The sequence below is a fragment of the Lissotriton vulgaris genome, chromosome 7, assembly GCF_964263255.1.
Source record: "Lissotriton vulgaris chromosome 7, aLisVul1.2, whole genome shotgun sequence".
Taxonomy (NCBI): domain Eukaryota; kingdom Metazoa; phylum Chordata; class Amphibia; order Caudata; family Salamandridae; genus Lissotriton; species Lissotriton vulgaris.
The window spans coordinates 1358991622-1359017833 of NC_141695.1; the positions used below are offsets into that span (position 1 = coordinate 1358991622).

Sequence of the window (26212 nt, forward strand, 5' to 3'; positions counted from 1 at the left end):
GTGAGTGTCAGCTTTTGTCCACATTTCAAAATAAAAACAGGGGGGAACTTTTTCACAGGTTCCACCAAGTTGCACAACCATGACCTCCGTATGAATCCAATGAATTAAATTTCAACCAAGTTCATCTTCTTTTAAGCCATTTTTGATTTTTTTCGTTTGATTTTTCATCCTTTGTAAACATTATTTCAATTTGTTTTATCCATACACTTTCTACTACTGAAATATTCAAACAAGCTCCAAGGCACAAGTTGATTCCGCATATCATGATGTTTTATTTTTTTTAAAAACCCAATGCATTTCGGGATATAAAAAATCCCTTCGTCAGGGGAATCTAGAAAATGATACAGAATATTTATATTAATGTTTAGACCAACATCGTCTATTATATACAGTTCAGTAAGTAACGTACATCTCAAGTTATTCAAAGGTATTCAAAATGGTAACCAGTCTATGCCACGTTTATGTACACATAAATCTGATTGGCCAGAAATACATTAAAACAATCAGTTGAGCATCTATTTATGCATTTATGTAAATGTTCGAAGATGCATAATATAACCCGTTCCCTTATTTTTAAATTAGGCTTTGTTCTCATATCTGCCACCCAACAGGTTTTCTGACATTTAAGCTTACCATGACATGCCTTATTTCTTCAAAGATTCAACTCCATCCAAACCACAAAGTTCACAAACATGCTAATTCTCCCATTCCGGCATGTTGCTATTCCGAGCGTGCCACAGCGCTGGCTTTTCATTTAACTCAGCGTTTCGACTGCCGGTAAATCCCCATTTTTATCAACTCTCCGCCTCTCCGCCCTGTTAAATTACCCTCAGGTGTTACGCTTACATACACCTTCAGCCCAACCTCAATCCGCTGAATACGTTACTTCAGCGGTCCTATAACTACTGCCTAAACAACTAAGTTTCCCAGCATGCATCTTATCTTCCTAAACTAAAAGATGGGTTACCAAAATTATGCATTTACACTCTGAAATGTTTAAACATGACTGCAATACCCAACGGTAAAAGTTACTCATCCTTTTACTCAACGCATTCATAAATACGATAAGAATGTTAATAAATTAAAGCAATGTATTTTCCTGGCAGTTTCCATGAGTATTCCTTGAACTTTCTTTTACGTGATTTTCTAAACATATTAACTAGCTCTGTACTCCTTAAACGCTCATTTTTGCTAGATCGGGAATACAATTTTGTGCCATTGTCACTCTTGGTTGCTTGCTCGTTGAAAAGCCCGCGCTGTGGCACGCTCGGAATAGCAACATGCCGGAATGGGAGAATTAGCATGTTTGTGAACTTTGTGGTTTGGATGGAGTTGAATCTTTGAAGAAATAAGGCATGTCATGGTAAGCTTAAATGTCAGAAAACCTGTTGGGTGGCAGATATGAGAACAAAGCCTAATTTAAAAATAAGGGAACGGGTTATATTATGCATCTTCGAACATTTACATAAATGCATAAATAGATGCTCAACTGATTGTTTTAATGTATTTCTGGCCAATCAGATTTATGTGTACATAAACGTGGCATAGACTGGTTACCATTTTGAATACCTTTGAATAACTTGAGATGTACGTTACTTACTGAACTGTATATAATAGACGATGTTGGTCTAAACATTAATATAAATATTCTGTATCATTTTCTAGATTTGCCTGACGAAGGGATTTTTTATATCCCGAAATGCATTGGGTTTTTAAAAAAAATAAAACATCATGATATGCGGAATCAACTTGTGCCTTGGAGCTTGTTTGAATATTTCAGTAGTAGAAAGTGTATGGATAAAACAAATTGAAATAATGTTTACAAAGGATGAAAAATCAAACGAAAAAAATCAAAAATGGCTTAAAAGAAGATGAACTTGGTTGAAATTTAATTTATTGGATTCATACGGAGGTCATGGTTGTGCAACTTGGTGGAACCTGTGAAAAAGTTCCCCCCTGTTTTTGTTTTGAATGCAGCGCAGGAGGCGAAGCGCAAAACAAGTTTGCACGCTTACAAAGTGGAATCAGATCAAACAGGATAAATAATGGAAGAAATTTGGTGTGCATCTCACCACCATAAACACATTTCAAAATAGCCTCTCCTGTTTGATGCTGGGCTTGGTATAACAAGTGTAAAGAACACAGGTGTAAGGGACTGACATTTGTAACAAAGACTGTTGGAGGTACTAAAAAATGTAATATAAATATTGCTTCATGTTTAAATTCCCACCTATAAGGACAAGAAAAACAAAGGACCGGTTAGCATGTCGGATCACATTCATGGTTGAAATGTGGATCTTGTACAAGGGCGATAGGCTGATGTTTTGAGTGGCTGAAAAAGGAGATACGCAGGGATAATATTTGGCCCGTTTAAACAAAGTACTTATATTAAACTAGTGATGTATTTTTAAATGTTATTCCTTCTCTTGTTTTTAATATGATTGTCTTTTTTAAAAAAAACCACTGAAGTATATTTTAAATCGTGAATGATGTGTGTTTTGTTGTGTATGAATTATTGATATTGTATATTTATTGTACCGCGCCTTTTTTTTATACTGATTTATCGAAATAAAGTATTTTGACTCACTGACTGATATTAATTTTGAACATGCGATTATTTTATAAAGGTGATGAAAGCCCAATGAATGATTTATAGCCAGGAGAACTCACTGAAGACGGTAGGGAAAATTTACCCGTTGACAGTTGATGTTTGAAATGGACGAGACATTTTATGAACACTAAAAAGTGTTTCATATAAGAATGAGAAAGTACCGAATAAAAAACAAGTATTTCAATAAAAAAAGTATTAAGTCAGGGGACACGGCGTTACTAAAAGGAGAGCATTGGCAGTTTGCCGAGAAGCTTCAATTATTAAGTATTTGATAAGGTTGTGAAATGTCTGTCTGGGATGGTGAAATATTGTGACAGCTGTACATGCTGCTGAAGTACTGGGCCTTTTATCTATGTTGCAGAAAGATTAGGATGGCTGTCGGCGGTGCTGAACTACGGGGCAGGTGTCTGTGTGGCTGAAATACAGGAAAAGCTGGTCAAGTGGCAAAAATATTCGGGTGGGTGTCTGCCTGAAGTAGTGGGACAGCTGTCTACGGTGCTGAAATATGAGGGAAACCGCTTATAGTGCAGAGATGTTGGGTCGACTGGGTGCGGGGCTGCTATATCGGGGCAGCTCTCTGTGAAATACTGGGGCTCTGTCTCTGGTGCTGAAAGTGTAGGACCACCGTGCCTCGTACTGAAATAGTGTGGCAATATTAGGACAGTTGTGTGTGGTTCTGAAATATTGGAATAACTGCGGTGGGACTAGTATATAGGCCTCTCTGTCTATGGTGCCGAAATATTGGGGCAGCTGTCTATGACGATGTAATATTGTGACAGCTGCCACTGGCAATGAGCTAGAGAGACAGATGTCTATGGTGCTCAGATATTGGGACAGCTGACTGCGCTACTGAAATATTGTGACAGTTGTCCATGGTGATGGAACACTGGGCCACCTGAGTATGATGATGAAATAGTGGCACTGCTGTATATGGCTCTAAAATACTGAAGGGGCCGTGTGATGACTGCAGGACTGCATGTGTGAGAAATACTCTTGGAACTATAGGCCAAAATGCCCGAACACATTTCCCCATAGACACAGAATAGGCAAAACCCTTTGATACATTTGGGCCTATGAGCGGTCCTGATATGCTAGAGGACGGGGTGGGTTGGGGAAGAAATACTTGGAAACTGAGTGGGAAGTGAAATAACAGAAGGACTGTTTGTCATAAGGAAGTATTAGGAAACATGCCTGTGGTGCTGAAATAATTGGGAGATATGTCGGATAATTTAATACACAGAGAGCTCTGAGAGGTCTAGAATTGGGAAGGAACAGAAACACTCAATAACAGTGGTCATGCTTGTCAGTCTGCTGGAAACCTCTATCCTCCCCAGTAAGCAGAGATTAGCCCCCACTTTCCACATTGACGAAACCGCTAATGTGTTTTTTGCAATCAATATGTAAAATACTTGTTTGTGGCAGGACATTCTTTCACCTTCCTCAACACCACAATGGGAGAGGGAGAGGAAAGTGGACATACACTTTGAAGACAAACAGCCCTGATTATAAGATTTGCAAATAGGGTAGGGTATTTATCACATTTTGGCCCCGATTATGTGCCCCCCACAGCGAAGGTGCTACTTATCGCACCCGATAAAATATGACTCCCCAGTATTCAGAATTTACTGGGTGTGATAAATTGCACCTATTACGAGTGATTGGGGAATAACATGCATGTGTTGGCGCTAACCAAACCTAAATATGCTTCTCACAGTATAATCCTATCTCTTTTCCCCTTTCAAATTCCAGCACGTTTGACATTCCAACATTTAACAAATGGTACAGACTTTTATCTCAACCAGTATTCACCAGGTAAGGTAAACTCTGCACAACTCAGACTACCAAACCCTGCACAATCAGAGGTTTGTTCAGGGATCAGAAAACTATGGCTTGCATTAGTAAATACAATTAATCTGGGGTAAGTAGTTCCCACATTCAGTAAATACCATCAGCATCATTTGAGGTATGCTTAAATATCTCTTATCCTGAATTGTGAACTTGGATACGAGGCATAACATGCAGAATCAATACTTAAAACACCAAATTCTTCATGTTTTCAGGAACTGGAGTTTAACTCCTACCTCGTAATTGGGCCTGAAGCACTCGAAAAACCTCGTGGTGATGAGATTCGGGAGAAACCGATTGTGTACGGAAGTACTGGGGAGTTGGTTGTAGTACTGAAATGCTGCAGGAACTGAATGTGTGGTTTTTGTTGGCATGGTGATAACATATGAGGTGACGTCTATCTTTGTTCCTCTCTATGTGTGTGGTGATGAAATCCTGTGGGAACTCTATGGTCCTGACATATTATATGTGTCCCGGAGTGATTGGTGACAATGACAAACTCCGATACCTTGGAGATTGGTATTTATCAGGTGAGGTAATTATTGCCTATTATGAGTTCAGCCCTCAGAAATGTGGCAGAACAAGCAGATTTTGGCGCCTTGTGCTTAAAATCCACAGTTACCGATAATTACCTGATCTTTTCCTTCCAATAAATTATGTCAGGTTGGATCTGGAATTATTTTTACTGATGGTGCAGGCTTTATAGAAAGTCCACACAAGACACCATTCTGAACCCTGGGCTAACAGAGCTTTGCACATGTGTCGAATTTTCTGGCCCACTTGTAATAAGGGCCACATTGGAAATCAGTGAGTGGTGCTGGCTGATGGGAGAAGTGATGTGTGGTGCTGGGAGTTGAGATTAAGAACCCGCTGTTTGTGATTTAGCATTACAAAGGATGCCCTAAGGTGATGAAATGTTTCACGGGTACCCTGTGTGCAAACTTCCACAAGAGCAGTTTGTGATTGGTAAATATTGCTTTCTATGTATGGTGATGCAGTACTGTGCTGCCTGTGGTGCTAGTCTTTTATCAAATTGACTGCTCCAACTTCACTCTCCTTTGCTCAGAACTGGTCTGTCCTTCATTCTTGGGTTCTTCTTAAGCTACTTTCCCCCAGAGTTCTTGGGCAGTGAGTAGCATTACCTCTCAGAGGTCTGTGAGACTCCTCACAAGGTCCCTGATATCTCCCTCGGTAGCTCCTCTCCCCCCGGAGCTACCATCATAGAAGGAATAGTTAGCTCGGGGAGAGGGTAGACTAGTTGCCATGGGTTACATGTAAGACTCTGAGGGTCTCATTAGAATTGAGGAATAACCAGGGAAACCAATAATTCCCAGCCTAATTCCACTGATAATTCCTCATTTTCTCCCTATATTTCACCCTGAGCCTCCTCCAGCTTTCAGCAGGCAGTCCTCAAGTGAAGTCCCAAAGGTCCGCAGAGATAGTCCAGATTCTGTAACCCTGATTCGGCCAGTGACTTTTGTTACTGGCCAAATCGGGATTAGCTGGGACCTCATAATGAGGAAACAATTCAAAGCACAGGACAATTGCAACAGCTAAAATCTGTATATTAAGACAATGGAAATCTTCCACTCCACCATCTCAAGAGTCCTGGTTATCTGCTATGATTAAAAATGTTTCGCATGAAAGGATTATATATAATATTCAAGATCAACTAGAGTTATTTTCACAGATATGGAATCCTTTTCTACTTTCTTATCATGTTTGTATTTGTTATCATTTAGTTTTTAACACTTGATTGTATATGCTTTTTCAATCTTTCCTTTATATATTGTTATATATATTTATTGTTCTAGATAGCATAATATTAAATATTGTTCTATATATGGATTTACTTTTTAATTTATATCATATGATCCTTACCCTTATTACTTGTATTTGAGTTTCCTTGTTTTTGTTTAATGATTCTGAAATGCTAATAACAAAATTCAACACAAAGCACAGGACAGCCTCTACCTGTTGTGAGCTCATCCTGACAGATGATAGTGCTGATGAGGTTAGTGACCAACCCTAAAAAAGGGGTAGGCAGGCAGTGAGGCTATTGACAGAGCAGAGTTGTTTCTCCTACTAGCACAGGTAGCTGCATTACAGTGTTAACTTAGGGTATGTCAATGGATCAGAAAAGCATGTTTGAGCACAGTCGTTCTGAGCTGCCTAACACTCTACCTCTGGTTGCAGGTGGAGGAGATCCGCGGGTGCATAGAGAAACTCTCGGAAGATGTGGAGCATGTGAAGAAACAGCACAGCGCCATCCTGGCTGCCCCCAACCCAGATGAGAGTGAGTAGAGCTTCAAGTGCAGAAAAAACTCTGGAGTGTGAGACTCATCCCTCCCTTCCTTTGTCCCTTGGAGCAACTCTTGTTCCTTCCCAGCTTGTCTGCTGAGCGAGGCATGTGTTGGGTTTTGTGGTTGAGCATTTCCTCATCTAGTATCTCTGTCTTAATGTTATCATAAAAATGCTCAAATCTTAAAAGCATTGAATTACACAACATATAATTGAATGTGAGTTTGGTTTTAGAGATATTTTCAAATACATTGCCATATTTTACAAGCATGCAGGATATCATGTTTCCTTCCTCCATGTTCATCTTCTTAGAGAGAGAGAGAAATAGAGAGAGAGTGAAGGAAGGAGAAAGAAATAATGATAGACAGAGAGATAGAGAAAAAAAGAGAGAGGGGTAGAGACAGAGGCTAAAGAGAGAATTAGAGAGAGCTTACTTAAGGTCAACCCCATTCCAACCCTTGCATTGCTTGAGTAGACCCCGTCCAATCATAGGCATGAGGCATTGCCAATCACATCTTGAATCACCTAGAGGAGTATTTTTGTCTTGTCATTATGCAACTAGCTACAGATTTATCCATCTGCTTCCTAGTATTTGCTTTCATTGAAAAGCATGAAAATACGTTTTACATCTAATAATGTTCACCCAGTCACACACCTTTTGTCACATTCAGTGCATTATCTCATCCACACACTGTATAAAAAACTATCGTTGTTATGTTTTGATTACTGTGAGAAAACTTGTTTCGCTATATGGCAAAACAAATGAATTACTACTCAATCCATAGGAGCGTTGCAGTATCAGTACTCTTTATATTTACATTCAGCCGCCAGGCCAATGATAAGATGTGGCACACCTGCCAGCTCCTATATTAATACAGTGATTAAATAACAAAATAAGGGCCTCATTCACAAAGGTAACTTACACTTTTGAATAATTCACACTTTTCAGTAAGTGTGCTACTTTTTTGCTATTCACAATATCCGAAAGTAAATTTACTCCAAAAGTGTAACTTGCATGTCTCCATCAAATTTAAGTGTCTGGAGGCTATACACAATTATGAGTATTTTACACTTTTCAGTAAGTGTACACATTTTTGACTATTCTCAAAATTTGAGTACAAGTTGCGCTTTTGGGTATATTTACACTCAGATTTTTGAATGGACAATAAGTGTAAATTACTCACAAGTGTCTAGCCTTCAGACCCTCCAGTTTGATGCAGTCATATGGGTTACAGTTTTGACATAAATTTACATTTGGATTTTGTGAAAAGCCACAAAGTGGTCAACTTACTCATAAGTGTAACTACACCCTCACCTTTGGGAATCAGGTCCTTAGTGTCAGAGTAGCTTTGGTAAAGCCAGTAGGTCTGAATTGTAACTGAAAATTCAAGTCAGGCCTATTGACGTTGCCCATTCTTGTTTAAACAGGCAGCTTCATAATAAACCAGTAAACTGACCTTATTCAGGAATGGATTGATCATTCAGGAATGCTGACTTTACCTAGAAGTTGCAACCTCTGTCTTCTTACAGGGTTGCATGGAAAGCCTTAACTTGGTCATGAAAGTATCCATGGTCATACTGTTGGAGCAATCCTCTGCCAGTGCAAACACCACACTGAGTGGATCACTGCCACAACTGACTCAAAGCAGCACCCATCACACACACCTTGTTTTTCACAGGTAGAAGAAAAAGTGAGCAGAAAGTGCTCTGGCAAGGTTTGCTTTTCAAGCTAGGACAGTGCAAACACTGGTATCACTTCAGTACTAGTAACCAGGTAGACAACACAAATGTATGATGCCATAGCCTGTTTAGTAAGTAAGGTGCAACAGTCCTAGCACTCTGAAGAGCAGCCCTGGCATACTGAGCTGGTCAATGTCACAGTGATTTGCCTCCTGCCACATGAGCAGCATAACACTTTACGGGTTTCCCTCTTGAGACATATTCTGGAATATGTAAGCATCATCCCTGGTAAGCTAGCATGTTCGTTATCATACTTCCAGGTGTGCCCCCTGAATGTCAAAGACAGAATGTCGTGGTATATAAATATCGAGGACAAAATATCGAAACTGAAGTATCAAATGGTAAGCAAGTATAGATTTTCTATACCTAACTCCACACCTACGTACCTTGAAGATATACATCTCATATAAGGTATGTAGATGTGGAGTTAGGAATAGTAAATCTATTCCTTCTCTATATGCACTTACCTTGCAGTAGTTTTGTCTTTATATTTTGTCCACAATATTCTTATATGAAGATATTTCTATGTTCCATATTCAGTAGTACAATCACATTTCCAGATGTTCAAACGCTTGAAAGATTCTTCATTAACACACAAGCAGTGAAGAGTATGTATCCTGAAAACTAAATGCGAAACATTCATTCCTGGCTATGTTCTTCAACTGAAATATCTTGAAGAACTTGTGCATTAGCTATACAGTTGTACATAGCATATCGTATTGAAAACAGCAATCATTTAATGTCAAATGTGTCCTTCAATAGTTTTTTTTAAGGAGTTATATATAGCGCAAACTTTACCAGGTATCGAGTATCAGAGTGCTTTACATAGCACCAGTTGCGTTACATGAGGACACATTCATCATTTTTGTTAGGCACAGGGAGATTATGTGATTTGCCCAGAATCACAGGATGTTCAGCGTCATTGCCGAGACTCAAACCCAGTTCCCCAGATTCGAGGTCAACCCCCCTATCCGTTAGGCCAACTCCTCTCCCCAATAGTTGAAAAGGGGTGGCACAATACAAACTTAGCTGAACTTTTTTCAAGTCAACATGCTCTTTATTCAGCATTATGCCATCAGAGACACTCAAAAATATCAAATAAATAACAATACGGTAACAGAGTAGACACAACTTGCAAGGAGATGATAGAATGTCCATTTAAAACGCCTATCTTTATAACAAAAATTAAAACAATAAAACCATCGCTGAATGTGCAAACAAGAAAAACACTACTCCTCATTCCTTCATAAATCAGGCCTCATGTCAGAGACACTAAACAAGTAAAACATTGTCACTCATGGGTTATGTCTATACTTTATGCTAGATCTTAATTGGCAGAAGCATGCAATACACTTAATAATAAATAAGTCAGTAAGATACATTTTTGACGTTAACTAAAGAACAGTTCGTAAACCCTCCTCCCAGCATATGATAAACAACCAGGATTCAAGGCCATACATCTCAGCGAAGTAAACATTTCATAAATGCAGCCAAAGGCTAAACAGCTGGCTGGCCTAGCGTCGCACAACAATGACGACAATAATTCATAACATTCATTTAAGAGTTAAAAAGACAAACTAAAGCCAATTATGGCTAGGATATTAAAAAGATAACTAGACTTAATATACTATCAGGTAAACTCATTAACTCCTTTACAATGTCAGTTTCAACAAGATGGCTTCTGTTAAAGAGACCTATTCCTTATGCACCAAAATACAAAGAGGTACTTAGAAACTGAAAATACAATAGGTTGTTGAGTATCCGATTTCAGAATTCTAAGGGTCTCAACATGGTGCATTGTCCCAAGATTCCTGCATGTTGTAAGTAGCCATTTGGACCTTGCTCTCCTGTAAACCAGACAGAAAAAGAGTACATGAACCTATGTTTCATCAGCAATGCCGCAGGATGGACATTTCTGCTCCTCCTCTGAAGCCCTAGCAACCCAATGGTTGGTGAATGTACCCATAGGAAGGGACTCATTCCATACCAAAAAAAAACAAATTTTGTTTCTAGCTCAAACAGATCAAAATGTACTAAAAACATGGCAACGTGGGTTCTTGTGCAGTGGAAGGCCCTTTGCATAGGTTAACTGGTCATCTTTGCGTTGCTTTTTTTTCTGTATTTGGTTGTTAAACTGGTACTAAGGGGGTGAATTACACAATAATGAAGTAATTATATCAAAATATGTGCTGCATTGTGCCACATCATTTGCCTTTTCTTTCTGCATAATTTAGTCAGCGCTGCCGCCTAATTTGCTGCTCCCCCGCCGCATAGTTCAAGTGGCCCTGGTAATATTATTTGTTATCTCCTCCAAGTATATAGCATTGTCTTCTGACACAGGTCTATAGCCAGTTCAAATGGAGGAAGATGAAGCAACATTATTAGGAACAGTACAAATGCTCCAATAGAGTTAATTAATTATGTAGGGTAAGGGCAAGAAACAGAAAAAGTCCCTAGGGACAGAGATGGACTCATTCGCCGTGATGTATGTGTGGGATAGGTCTCCTGGCACAGAATATAAAACTAGCGATATATCTCTAAGCCTATAATTCTGTAGGGTTGTTTACATAGAGGGCACTTTATATAACATAGGCCTTCCATCTCCCAAGTACCCATTTATTTTATCTAACACACAGTCTCTTTATAAGGGCATGCATGATGTCATGAATCGGGGAAACATTGCACAATATTTAATTAGTTTGGTTTTAGAACAGCCTGTAAGTCCTTTTTCTTTTTGCCCAAAGTGTTTCAAAAAACGTTACTGTGCTCTGCGCCATCAAGACCTTTTTCTTTATTCTGTTTTATTTGAGGATGGAAACTGGCCCAACCCACTGAAGAAGGTCAGACTCATTCAGTGCGTTTACTTGGTGCACTGTGTATGTTTTTTGATGGAGCTAATAATGGCTCTCGGTTCAACCCTGGGTATGATATATTTTTGACTAAAGTGCTTACCACTACTCAACTAAATGCTGTAATGGGCGTTTACCCAACTATGGGTTGCGACCACTGGCGAGTCACACGCCGATCTGTGGTGGGTTGCGAAAGGTCAAGCAATAAATAAAGATGCCTTTAAATTTTGTGTTTATCTTCTCACATTGCGTGTGTCAAAGACAGAAGTCAAATGTCAGGCTACATCGTCTGACAAATTGCGGCTTAAGTTTCTAAAATGGGGATTGATGGATGCAAACTCCTCTCACTTTGTAGTCAGAGAAGAAACGTAAAGTGAATTATGTGACAGCCTTCCTGGGGTACGGGTATTGTGTGATAGAAAAAGCCAAAGGACGTAATTTTTTGTATCACACAACAAAATGTAAAAACCTGTAAATGAACTGTACACATTCAGCAGTCCGGAAACCAAAAATTAAGCACACTTTCTTTTTTGTAATCCTGAAGTGAGATAGAAACACAGGTTTTAATTGGATCAAAAGAAATTAAGACAGTTTACTTGGTGATGCACACATCATAACTATTCACTGAAACCTGAATTCCTCACATTATCATACACATTATCATTTGTGTGCAATATAGTTTTATCAAATTTAGTAGTCATCCAATGGGAAATGTGCTGTCTGTAAATGTGTGCTGTCTGTAAATGACTTTACGCTACCACAGGATGCTTTAGTTACATAAAAAAATCTCCCACCTCATGTCCATTAAGCGAGGTGGGCAGAAAAAGTTTGTAATTCTAAAAGTTGTGTTGTGTCGCTAACACGCTTTGGGAAGCACTGCTCCAATAGTCTCTCAGGTCTTGACTGAGACAACACACTCAATGGCAGGCAGTTGTATAGAATGTAAGACCCAGCTTGAATGTGACTGGCCTGCACTTACATAAACTATGCTGTGTCTAGCTATGTCCCTTTACAACACTACCCTAAAGAGCAACCTAATAATACATGAGCTATCCTCTCCCTCGTTCTCTAAATTCACCACTCGCTGAGTCCACTAGCCCTCCAGGGCTTTGCATCTCCTTTTAAATGCATTCCTTGACCTTCTGGTCATTGGTCAGTTCCTAAACCATGCAGTTATTCTTTTCTAACTTGAGCCTACTAGTCCTCTTTCCTGCCTCTGGAAACACTAGTTCTCTGGAGCTGTACAGATCACTAGCCTGCCAGCTCTTGTGTAAGTCTGTCTGTACTAGAACAATCCCAAGGTCCATGTACCATTCCTATCGGAAACAACAAGCCCTACCAATAAACCTCTCAACCCTCTGAATGAGTTAGATACCCAGCTGGTTCATCTTGAAGAAAACAAGTGCCCAAAGATTTTCTTAGAAGCCTGCCGCTGGTGCTGCTTATTGCTGTAGGTGCCCTGATCTGGGTTCCACTTCATGGCTCTTTCTTCCATCACCCTGCACTTTCTGTCTCTTAATCCCTCTCATTCAAGCTCTTGTTCTCTTTCAACCCTGCTGCTTTCTGCGTTTGTCACTGATTTCCTATTTTCTCTTCCTCCTTCTTTCTCCCTGTTCTCTCTCTCGCTGTGGGTCAAAGTCTAAAGTTCCTAAAACTTTGTTCCAATGCCCACTACCTTCAATCTCCAGCATAAATTATGAACTTCTCTTCTTCTACTCCCCTCCACTTACCCATTACACCTAAACAAGTATTTGCATTATTACAAAAAAACAGCACCATTAAACAACAGGTCCTAAAAGCTATAAAATAAGAAAAGTCCCAAAAAGCCACTTAGGTATCAGGAAAGATCAAATCCTCTGCATTTGCTGACTGCACTGCCTGCCTAAGTTAACCTGGAGACAGGCATGTCATATGTGTTTGTGGAACCTGGGCAACAGCTTGATATATGGTCAACCAGATACTTCTTAAGCTTTTGGCAGGTCGTTTAAGCACTTAGGGTCAAATATACAAAGTATTTTCCGGGTCTGAAATGGCCCAATTCGGAGAATTTAACTGTTTGTGAACGGAAAAAGGATTTTTCTAATGTCCACATGCAAAATGCAATTCGGTAACTTGTTACCGAATCACATTTTGCATTTGCGATTTGGTATTTTGAAATGCGTGTTTAGGGTGTCCCTTCCAAAGACCAAATCGGTATGGTATGTATTACTGTTTTGTGACCGAATTCTGGTCGCAAAACAGTAATACTTTACCACCAGTTTAAAACTGGTGGTAACACATTTGGGAAGGGATCCCCAAGGGACCTCTGCCCCTTTGAGAATCCAAATAATCATATTTGTTAAAAAGAGGCAGTGGTCCCACGGACCACTGCCTGCTCTTAAAAAAAGAAACTTCAATGTTTTTTTTTCTTTTTAAACACATCCCATTTTTCTTCAAGGAAAATGAGCCGCCATTTTAAAAAAAAAGATTGCTTTGTGTAAAAGCAGTCACAGACATGGTGGTCTCTTGACCTCAGCAGTTCACCATCCCATTGATGGTTATGAATCCTAATGGGTTGCAAACTGCAGCCTACCTAATTATTATTCATGAGGTAGGTCAATTTGCGACCCACAAGGAATCCCTAAATGAACTGCAATGAGTTTCATACATTAGGAAAGCAGTATTCCTAATGTTTGTACATCTGTCCCACTATTCTAAAAAAAATTAAAATTCAAGTCGCGAGAGAAGGAGAAAAGACAACAGCTATATGTTAGGGTGCCATCTCGTGGCATGGTGTCATTAGGAATGGCACTCAACTGCAATAAGATTATTAGTGTTTATTGTAAATGAAGAAGCAGCAGCTCCACACATCAGATCCTCATCTCTGGTCCCAACTACTGTTGTCTGTAGTTCTATATTGTAACTAATGGCACACCATAATGATTTAAGCCAGGATCCATAACTAAACACGAATAACAAATTTCCCTTGTCGGTTAATTTAAACATATTCAAATAAATAAAGATAAATGCACTATATTATTAAAATATATACACCAAATTCAAAATGCCTGAAGTTTTAAGAGAACAATGTGCAACTTTATAATCATTCATCTTCTCAAAAGTAATATTTGAACTATCCTAGAGGTCTTCTGTTACATCCCAAAGTGAACTGCTTGACAACGTAAAAGATTGCATAAGAGATTTTCATCTTGTAAAGATATTGATACTCTGTTTTGAAATTACATAGTTTTCTCTTCTTCCAAAGGCACATCATTTGTACTATTAAAATCGCCAGTACCCTCACCCCTTTCCTGTGCAAAATTAGAAGTTGATACATTCGAGAAGATAACGTCAGTATTACCAATATTATTCATAGATGCAGCATCATGAGTACCCCATTGATCAAAAATATATCAATAATCATATTACCCCTGAGATGACTGTGCTGTTCCTGAAAACGATTAACCTGTAGCGGAACCTTGCCACTTTTTCTAAAATTCCACACTCTCCCATCACTTAGGCTTCCTGCATTCTTCAAAACTTCAATTACTTCCATGGGTTCATAAATTTGCCTATCCCTTTTAGAAACCTTGCTAGGTTTCTTAACACAGACATTGGCCAACTTTAAAAGAACTACAATTAGTATTATATTTCTGGTCATATTGTAATTTATTCTTAAATTGTGTAGTCCCAATTCTCTCACACACTTAATCCCCTAACATTACCTTCAAATAAACAACAAGGATTTCATTTAGTTCTTGTATTCCTACCCCTCAAATAACACAAAGGAAGAAAATCCTTTGGCTTCATGTTTTGATAAATTATAATCCCATACTTTTTTCTCCAATTGAACTTCCGAATTGTGTTTTCCATTCATAGCGATTGGGATCATATATTTTATAACCTTGTTAAAGCGTTAAATCATGCCATTCTCACTTGGATTGTACCATTAAGTGATTCTGTGAGTAATACCCAGTCTAGTAAAATAGTATTTGCCCTTGTTGAGCACAAATTCCACTCTATTGTCACTCAGTAAGTTTGCAGCGATACCTTCATAAAACAACACATTATCCAGAAATAGTAAAACTGATTCAGTATCTGACTTGGCCACAATTCTCACAACAGAACAATTGAGAATACATCAATTAACCCCTTCCATGCTGATGACGAACCCCAGCCGTCATGCACTACGGTGCTCGTGTGCTGATGACGGCTGGGGTTCGTCACGGCCCACCCCTGTTCGTGTTGTTTACAGCACACCAGGGGAATCGCGGCTGCATGGAAAGGGTTAAAGCCAATACATACTTCTGAGTATCCCCAATAGAGCCCATAATATTCATAGCCATCTCTCCGATGGAGTCTTAGGCCTTTAAAACTTGTCCATAGGGCTGTTTTAAAATGTTCTAAGACTTATCAGCCCCTACACATCTTAGAAAATCACACACAAACCTCTCGACCTCCAAAAATTCATTGCAGGCCACCAAAATGACGTTTTAACATTTTGCTTTGTTCTTAAAATACCAAAATGACATTGATGGCACAATTAAATTATGCATTTAATGGTATAACTCTTTATCAACTGTACCATCAGCATGCATTAATTCTGATCTCACCTCCCAAAACGGTTTGAGAGAAGCAGACAAAAAATATTTCTTGGGCCATCCATTCTTTAAATAATTAGATACCTTAGAATGATCAAGGGAGTAGCCCGAAAATTAAAACACCCCCCACTTTGATCAATACCTTGAATGTCATCAGGTGAGCAAAGCAACTGTGCTCTACCTACCCCAGATCAGAGCCCTTCATTCCACATTCCATCCTTCTAGCTTTCCATCCTTTGCGCCTTTCATCCATCCATCTTTTCATGCTTCTATCTGCCGTTTCACCATCCTATCCATCCTTCCTTTACCTTTCTATCTATCCACCCTTTAATCATTTCACTCTTCATCCATCCTTCAACCGTTTCACTTGCACTTCCAAGTATTTGTCCATCCTTTTTCCATACATACATCCATTATGTTTAAACCATCTGTCGATTCACCCTTTTTCTCTGTTCACCCATCCATCTAAACTTCCATTTATACATTCATCCATTCGTACAGGCTTTCATCATTCCAGCCATTCTTTATTTCACACACCCATGCAAATGTTTTACACTTCATCCATCAGTACTTTCACCCGTACAGTCATCTTTTCATGTTAATCTACTTCTTTTTCGCTGTGTTTTTTCTTTTTACATGTCCTTTGTTTAACTCTTCCTTCCTGCATATCTCTCTCTCTCACACACACTCTCGGTCGTGCAGCCAATCTATCTATGGCCCAGTGCAAGGAAGTAACTAAGCTCCAGTTTCTTTTTGACTTATAAAACACAGCAATAAATAGGGTTAAGTGTTCCCCTTAGGCCTCTGGGCCTTGGTACCTCTACACCTGCTGCATCAATGGAAGCTACACCCCTGAACACACCCTTTCTTTTTCTTTCTCTGACCATTTCATCATGTGGGCCTCCTTTACTGTAATTGGCTTCCTATCTGTGACCTCTGTAGTGGTTTCCCCTTTCTTGTTGTTTTATTGAGAACCTTTGTTCGCAGAACTGCAGACAGAGCAGGCTAATAAATAATTATAAATACCAACACATCTCCTGCTTAAGCTGTGAAAGCAGGGGGTTCACAATGCCAATGCTTGAGCTAACACATCATCTTTCCTATCTTCTTGAACCCAAATATCTTTTGCAATAGCAGGCATTCCACTGTCATGACCATAAGCGATTTGAAATTCATTCTGTACATCATCCTCACACATCTACATTTGTTTAGGCATCCTAGAGAGAAAATCTGCAATCACATAATTTTCCTTGCCAGGTACATATACAACTTTGGGGCCGATTCCGATGTTGGACAGACTCAGGTCCGTCCGACATCGGTCAGGAGCCATAACCAACAGACTTACTGTCATCGGTTATGGCCCTGCAAGTATGATGCGACCAAACCCTGTTCAGTAGCACTTATATACTTCACAATGGGTGCATGCATTCAGAGACGAATGCATACCTGCATTGTGAAAAGCAGGGGTGCAGTTCATCTCTGCACCCTGTGGCCGGCACCCTAAGGTGCCTGCCACCGGCTGCAGGGATCAACAGAGGGGCATCATAGGTGCCCCAGGCTGCCATTTGACGGCCTTGCACCCATAGTGTCCCTGCTGGGGGCCCCCAGACATAGTTTCCGATTACCTTTTTGTGCCAGAAACACCGGCATGAAAAGGCAGTGAAAAACTGCCATCGTACTCCCTCGGTCGTAAAGAGCCGACCGCGGGATTACTGAAGGATTTCCGGATGGCGGACGGGCTTCGAGCCCATTGTAAGCGATCCAGAAATCCGAGTCGGAATGGCTTGGTCGGAAAGGAATCTGGTCGGCACATTCCGATTCGGTCGGAGGGACTCTGACCATCGTTCGTAGCCCTACCGTCCGAAAATCGGAATCGGCCCCTTTATAGTTATGATCCTGTAATTCCACCGATAGTCTAGTTACCTTGGTAGAAGCGTTAATCGCACCATCAATTGTAAGAATTTTCATTAACAACTTGTGGTCACTTCTAAAAGTGAAAGGCCTGCCCCACATAAATACCGTAAAAGTATCCACAGCCCAAGCACACACCAAGGTTTCTCTTTCTATAATGGAACATTTTCACTCAATTGGAGATAAAGATCTTGAGGCATTGGACAATGACATATTCCTTCCCACCCTCTCCAGCCTGGGACAGCTCTGCTCCAAAACCTTTATTAATGGTATCCGTAGTTGTAATACTGGACACAGTGGAATTAAATCCACTTAAAGTGCCTACACTAGCGATAGACTCCTTGAGAAAACGAAAATCCAAAACACATTCAGCTGTCCAATAAAACCTTCAGTTGTTCTCAAGAGTTGCCTAGTATGAAAGGAAATCTCTCCAAAATTGGGTATAAATATATAACAAACCTCAGCCACACCTCTAAATGATTGAACCTTATCCTTACTGCAGGGTGCTGGTGCATTCTGAATAGTGTTTACCAACAATGTTTCCAGGATAATACCATCAGCACTAATTATGTGGAATAAGTAAGTGTCAATATTTTCTGCAAAAGAGCATTCGGAGAGTTCTACAGTAGGTATCTTAGATTTTAATATGCCCATCAGGTGTTATGAAAGTAGTCAAGTACATAAACTCATCTGTTAAAGGAATGCAATGATACGCTGAAGACAAATCGATCATGGAAAACTAATTGTCCCCCTATAATTAAGACATTTAATTTATTCTTAGTAAAGGAAACTGGTCAACAACACTGTTGTTGGTAAGAGGGCGTAAATCCACGCACAACCGAAAATTTGCCATTTTGCAAGGTTGTGCAATGACTAAGGGCAAAACACACTCAGAAGCCTTCACAGGTTCAATTATGTCTACGGTAACCAGTCTCTCCAATTCTTTGATTACATGCTGTCTTAACACAATTGTAATATTCCTTACTTTATGTAACTTAGGTGAAACATTTTTCTTCAAAATAATTCTGCCAATCTTCTTACTGAACACCCTAGGAAATGTCACGAGAATCAGTTCGCCTACTTTAGTACCTTCATCTACTACTAAGACTTACTCTTTACCATTCGGACCCAGTATAATATGAAAATGTCCTTGGTCATGGCATCCTAACACAGATAGACCGTTTTTGTGACATATAATTTAGCATATGTACTGCAGTTCTTGAATTCAAATGTGAACAACCTGAATCCTAGCATATCAATTATCTCACTGCTGTACACTTCAGAATAAATGCCTGTGGAAACGACTTACTTTATTCACATTTTTTTCCTTCCAAACTTCCTCATTAATTATGCCATACGGAGAACATGAATCTGCATATATTTTAAATGTAATTCTTCCAAATTTCCACCATACTTAACATTCAAAGTAGGAATTCCTTAAAATTTCATAATATTATCATTCATATCATCTTCACTTTTGTAATGATTCTTTATCATGTATCTCAATTGCATTGCTCAACCTAACGCTCTTGGATCTCTCTCTTCCATACTTTGGCATAGTGACCCATGATACTACTCACACTCGCTTGACTTTTCTTGCAGGGTACGTTCTAGAAAATGCTAGATCTTATAAAATAACACATCTGTAACATCTTGGAGGTTCATTTGAATTACCATTTCCAAAAGAGTGCCACTAATTTATTTTAATCTATGACTTAGTTTTAATCTCAGATACTCCCTCCATCACCTTTTCATGAGCCGTAAAAGCACTGGCACACCTGCTAAACGTTTCTGGATTTCTTACTATAGACAGGAAATCATTAGGAGGAGAATCGTTGTTAACCCCTAAACACTCATGAATGACAGGATACACACATGCATCACAACTTGGTTTCGAATCAGGTCATCCTGTAGTGCACGAAATTGACAATCTGATGTAATTGACTTTAAATCATTAACATACTCATACACAGATTCACCTTTGTTTTGCCTCCTTTGAAAATGTAGTATCATGTAATCCTAATGCAAACCATGGAAACAAAGAAATTAGCTATATGTTTGATAGCATTAGTAAACACATCAACACCCCCTCCTCCCAAACATGATTTATGCATTTGAGTGTACCGTGTTAGCACCTTTGGACCCAATGAATGTAAAAGAATCCTGTTATTTTGTTCAGGTGCCATATCTTCCTGGACATCAACTGTGGCTATGTAATTTTAAAAATAATCTTTCCATTCAGCCTACCTCAAAGAAAGTTCCGATCCAGCAGGTCAAAAGGCCTGAGGTGGATTGAGGGTTAAGGTAGGTTGACTCAATATGAGGTTATAAGTGGAATTGTATTTATAATCAAATGAGAAGGGATCACTTGTCCTGCTTTAACCTGGGTTTGCAGGTAGCGTACTTCTGTCCCAATTAAAAAACCCTCATGAACGCGTCAGATGTTAAGCGAGAGCGGTATATCTTGATTCTCCGCTTTTTAGACTCATGTGTGCATAATCATGGGGTTAGTGGTTTATGCACCCTCCACCAGGAGGAAACCCCTTGGTTACAGCAGTAGTGATTAGTGATAGGGAAGTGTTGTGCTGTGAAAGAATAAAAAGGCTCGTATACCCTGTATCTCCATTTTTAATAAAGCAGGGTGCGAGACTATTAAAATTGTGGGTGGGTGTATTGAGACAGTTGAGGTATCTCACACACTGGTATTCATTGTTCTAAAAAGGTCGACATGTTTCAGCCCTGATTCGCCAGCAAGGGTCGATTGGGCTTTCTTCAGGACCAAGTGAAGCTAGAGACCAAGGGCGTCTCTGTGATGGTGATAACACGAGAACAGGATTGTATGTTCAGATGTAGTGAATGGTGAAGGGCATATTAGTCCTTCTCTATTGGTGGTCCCGTAGGTACCTGTAATGAGTAAACAAACATGAAAAAACAAGGGTATGATTATGCACACACAAGTCTAAAAAGCAGAGAATCAAGATATACCGCTCTCGCTTAACATCAGACGAGTGCATGAGGGTTTTTTTAATTGGGACAGAAGTACGCTACCTGCAAACCCAGGTTAAAGCAGGACAAGTGATCCCTTCTCATTTGAAAATAAATACTATGAACAAGGAAGCTGAATGGATCACACTTTCCTTCTCCCTCCACAACTGATTATAAGTATAAGTGGAATTGTCCAGTGTCCAGACTTCACCAGTAAGATCAGGATGAGTTTACTGTCCACTCTTCCCTACTAATCAAATTAATATGGAATTGAAATATAACAGAAAGTTCCAAACAATGTAGTATTGTATACTGTCAAACGCTTTGCGTGCAGAAAAGGACATTTATTTTTGCTTGCTAATCCAAATTTGTGAATATCACTCAAAGTTCCTTAATAATTCATATAAAAATTCTCAAGCTGAAGTGAATGCCAATACTTGTTTCTAAATAAACGAGCACTGAGTGCCATACTGAGTTCGCATAAATGTTAGAGACAATTAAGATAGCCACTATGCAAGGGTCGCATTGGTGTAACCTTATGTGGTTGCCTCACATCAGCATGGCCAGATGTCAAAAAGGTTGCTCCTTGTCAAGTAACCAGCGTATTGATGTTACTCCATCAAGCATCCTCCGTACCATCAGCGCAAGCAAGTGCGTGAACACCAAGAGAACGCTGATGGTTGCTAGGCTTCAGTTCGAATACTGCGAGGCTACTTTAATAGCAACATTAAATGTGCCCCAGACAGTTAAACAGTAATCACCCATGCACAAAGGTGAAGGTATAAAAATCTGAAGCACCATATGATATATCCATAGTCCTGTGCAACTTCCTGTATATTTTCCTTCTTTACGAACACCAACTTGTCGCAAATCTGCTGTGTAGAAACAATGCAGGACTTGCAAAAAGATTAGCAGTATTTATCATAACAAAGAAGGAGCAGCAGCTCAGCACATCAGATCATCAGCCCTTGCCCCAACCAGCGGCGTCTCCTCTGCTAGGGCGGAGGAGCGTCGCCCCACTGCTCTCAGAGCAGTGCCACAAGGAAAACTAAAATGATAATACTACATTGTTATCATCATTAAATTTTTATGCATGGAGCCAGGTTGGGGTGGAGCGGGCTGGGCGGGTTCATAGGAGGAGGAGTGGTATGGGCACTACTAAGTGCGCATGATGGTTTGGCGGCCCTCTTGGGCCAGCCAAACTGTTATGCGCACTTAGCATTTCTCCACCCGGATGTGTTGCATAACCGGCTGAAGAACTGTCCTAGGGCTCCCAGCCACTGCCTGAGCGGCCAAACAGACCACTCAGACCAATCATGATGCTGATGTTATACTTATGACCACAGCGCCGTGATTGGCTTAGAGGAGCGTGGGAGTCAGGAGGAAGAGAAGAGGACGGAGTAGAGGTAGCGGCCGTAACCAGGTAAGTGATTTTTTTTCTAATTCTCCCCATTCCTCACCACCCCTGTTTCCTCAGCAGCCGCCACTGGCAGCAACTACTGACATCTGCAGTTCCAGAACATAACTAATGGAACACCATGACAACATAAGCCAGGCCCCGTAACTGAGCACACATAACACATGGCCATCTAACTTGTGTCATTAATAATGACAGCAGACTTGCTATAATTTAAAAATGTACAAACCAATTGATGCACGAGTGTGAGGCAGAGAAAATCGTATCACCTTAGTGATAATGACATTTCGGCCTTATTCCCCCGTTCTCCACTATTACAACTGACCTACAGGGAAAAAACAAGTCCGCCTTCTGTACCCCGGCACTCCCCTTCTAACTTTGAATGCACAATGTTTGTGCTATGAAAGGTATCAGTAGTCACGCTAAATGCAGTGAAAAGCTAACTGTGCATTGTTTTCTAAGTATATTTAATGTGGCTGTTTTGCTATTGAATATAACCATTTTAGCTAAAGAGTTTGAAAAAAGAATTTAGCTATTTGTTTTCCGTCCTATAATTTTCCGAATTTATGTTGAGGTTTTCCAATTCAAAATTTCGTTCACTTTTTTTCCTCTTTCGATATAAAACATTTTGGTAGTATTGTAATTCAATGTTTCTGTTTCAAATACTTCTAAATACATCGACAGAAAGGTTTTTGCCTGTCTCTGGCCGTCTAACACCTCTCTTTTTCTTCCTCCTAGTATTCCTCAGACCCTTACGCATGGTTCCTCCTCTAGTTCTCTGCCTCCCTATCTCGCTGCACATTTCATGTGACAGGGTGGAAGAGTGGTGAAGAACCTCTGTCTATCTACACTTCTCTCCATCTCTCTCTCTCTCTCTCCCTACCTCCTTTCTCTTGCCATACCTTCTCTCTATATCCATCAATTCCATATCACTAGCTGTAAACCTCCTATCGCTCTACCCTTTCCTCTCCCCCTCGTAGTCTTCCGTCTGCCCTCTTTATTTCTCCCATTCCCGTCAAGTGCCTAGCGATGGTGTAGCGACCATTAGTGCAGCAGGTTGTGACACAGGGGCAAATGAAATGAGGGGCCAATTGTAAACCACTTACGGTTGTCTCACCCAACTGGAAATCACTGAGGCCCCTTTTTTCCTTGCTTGCACTAGGGGCCATGACAGCCTTACTACGCCACTGTGCGCAGGCATAAAAGATGGTCAATACTGTCACCCTGTGCCGTCTTCACACATGGGCGCGCTGGGCAGTTGCCCAGGGAACCCACGAGCATAGGGGACCCATGCAGACCAGAATTTAACACTAATTTTCCGTTAAACATTTTTATTCCTGTGAGTGGTTGTGTGGGCAGGGCCCAGTGCGCTGCTTTGCCCGAGGGTCTATCATGCTGTTAAGATGCCCCTGCTGTCACCTCTCTCTGTTTAATGCTCTTTATCTTTCAACATCCCCTTTCAGAGACCAAACAAGAACTGGAAGACCTGACGGCCGACATAAAGAAAACTGCCAACAAAGTGCGCTCCAAGTTGAAAGGTAAGTGAAGTCGCCCTGTGCGCACCTGAAGGAAGTTGTGGGCTGATCATGAACGTACAATGACGTCCTAGTTTGTAGCTCTCTTGCTCATGGCAATAACTAAAATATACAACTGAACAAAGAAACATACTCGCTGCTACCACAGTGTCAGCCTCAGACCTGTTTGAAGGCCCCAACATCAAGACTGCTCTTCAGTGGCATGACCATTTCAAGAAGCATAGGCAAAGCCAATAGTCCCGGCCTTGGAAAGCCTTCGATTTTGTTTGTTTCATTTAATTTGTGAAAAGATATGAAATAGACAAGTGTAAAATTAATAAAAAGTAAAACTGCTACCATTTAAAGGTGGGTTGCATATGTTCACAAATAAGCAAGTAAAAATGCCATTTAAAAGAAAAAAAAGAAAGTGGGGTCCCAAGGAAAACTTTGAACACCTGTACTTATTTTCTAATGAATCAAGCAGTGATCCAGGTCCTAAAGTCTCCCCCCAGCTTCTTTGTAAGTACCTGGGTCAACCTAAAAGACCCCTTCCTCACCTATGGATCCTTCCACACACAGCCACAAAATAGTTTAGCAACAAAATGGCAGCGCACTATCCTCCTGTGTGGTGTATGCTGATCTAACTAAACTACTCCACTGCCATTCTATACGAGGAGGTAGACTTATTGAATGTCTAAGACCTTCATATGGAAAACTACTCCGAATTGAACAACTTTGCCTTTGGAGAAAAAATCTGTTAACTGCTCCTTTCTCAATTCTGATTGTTCCAAAGGATGTACAGAGGTTTCTGTTTCAACCGTTGTGAAAATGTTTAACATCTTTTTTCCACCTTCTAAGTTGGCTGTAGGTTTAGTTTAGCACAAAAAAATACCTCTAAAATAGCTTTTACGGGAAAACAATTATCATGAGAAAGACACGATTAGGGGGAGACTTGTTTTGGAAAAAAAAAAAAAAAGGTTTTGTGGAAAAATTATTCTGTCCAAACGTTGCAAACTGCGTAGACAAAGGGTAAATTTCTCCCCTACCTAATACCCACTCCCTCAATCTAGGAAACACTTTGATGTGAATCCATTACAAAGCCATGCTACACAAGCCAATTTATTAATTTAGTTGCATAAGTTAGAACATGGATAAGTAGGGGGATAATGTCATGGTTGGCCTGGAATGAGATTGGGGTTCATGTTCCCACACAACAGTAAACAAACTTCAGTCATTTCATTCTCCATTTTCATGACCAAGAGGCCATTTTTTTTTAAGTTTGATTTATTGAGGAAGAAACAAGGGGAAATGAAGGGAAAGGGAAGGAAAGAGGAGAGTTACAATAAGCAAATGTCAGAAGTAAACATTACAATTAAAAACATCATAAAAATAAGCATTACAAGCATGAGAAAACATGAACATATCATAAAGATAGGAGTGTGTAAGCAAAAATACAATATATATGAATATAAAAATAATAATAATCAAATACAAGTATGAATAAATAAGTAATGAGGAAGTCATGGGGGTTTACGGACTTCAACTGTGTCCGGAGCAGGAGAGGGAGGAACAGGAGCAGAAGGAGAGAGATATGTTACTAAAGGGAGCCAAAGTAGGTCATGTTTAATAGCCAAGGAAATGGGAGATACGTAATTGGTGTCTAAACGGTGATTAAAACAAATTGCATTCCACCAGGATTGATAGGTAACATTTGCAGCTTGTTTCCAATTAGAGGTAATAATATGAAAAGCTATGGCAAGGAAGAGGTCAAGTAAAGAGTAATGGCTGGAGGGGTGGGGAAGTTCTGACGAGAGGGAACCCAGAAAAACTAGTAAAGGCGAAAAAGGGATCTGGAATTGAAAAATCTTTTGAATTTGCTTCCAGACCAACTGCCAGAACTGGGAAATAGGGGGGCATTCGAACAACATATGTTTGAGATCAGCAGAGGGGAATGGACAGGACCAACAGGAGGAGGGAGAGTCTGGTGCGAAACGGTAAAGGGCGAGTGGAGTAAATAAAATTCTATATTAAATAAAAAATAAAGTCTGGGTAGTGTTAGCAGCACTGGAAGTCCTATGGAGTTTAGTCCAAATTTTGTCCCAAAGAAGAACCGGCCATGTCTGAGAAAAGTCCAGCTCCCAGGCGAGTTCAGTACGAGATTTTAATCTATCATTGGTAAGACGAAAAGAATTATATAAGGCGGAAGCAGAAGGAGACGCGTCCAATAGAAGGGAAGTGGGTCTACAAGTTGCCGGAATTTCGTTGGAGGAAGGAAGAGCTCGAAGGTATGAAAGTAAGGCTGGGTAAAGGGCGTCATATTGAGTGCGGGCAGAAACGGGTAGAGAGAAAAGAGATTGAAGGTGTTGAAATGAAAGAGGTTTACCTTGAGACACTAATTGAGATATCCAGGAAAGACCTCGAGAATGCCAAGTTTTCCAATAAATGGTACGGTTTTTTAT

At 40.0% G+C, this 26212-nt stretch overlaps 1 protein-coding gene across 1 annotated transcript in view; it reads left to right on the forward strand.

Moving 5' to 3' along the window:
• The window catches only part of LOC147703693 (syntaxin-1B), a 410801-nt gene that overhangs the window by 262784 nt on the left and 121805 nt on the right, over positions 1–26212 (forward strand). The window contains exons 3-4 of the mRNA XM_086932048.1: positions 6653–6752; positions 23703–23777. Coding sequence (XP_086788174.1) covers positions 6653–6752; positions 23703–23777 — 175 coding nt within the window. The remainder of the gene's footprint in view (positions 1–6652; positions 6753–23702; positions 23778–26212) is intronic.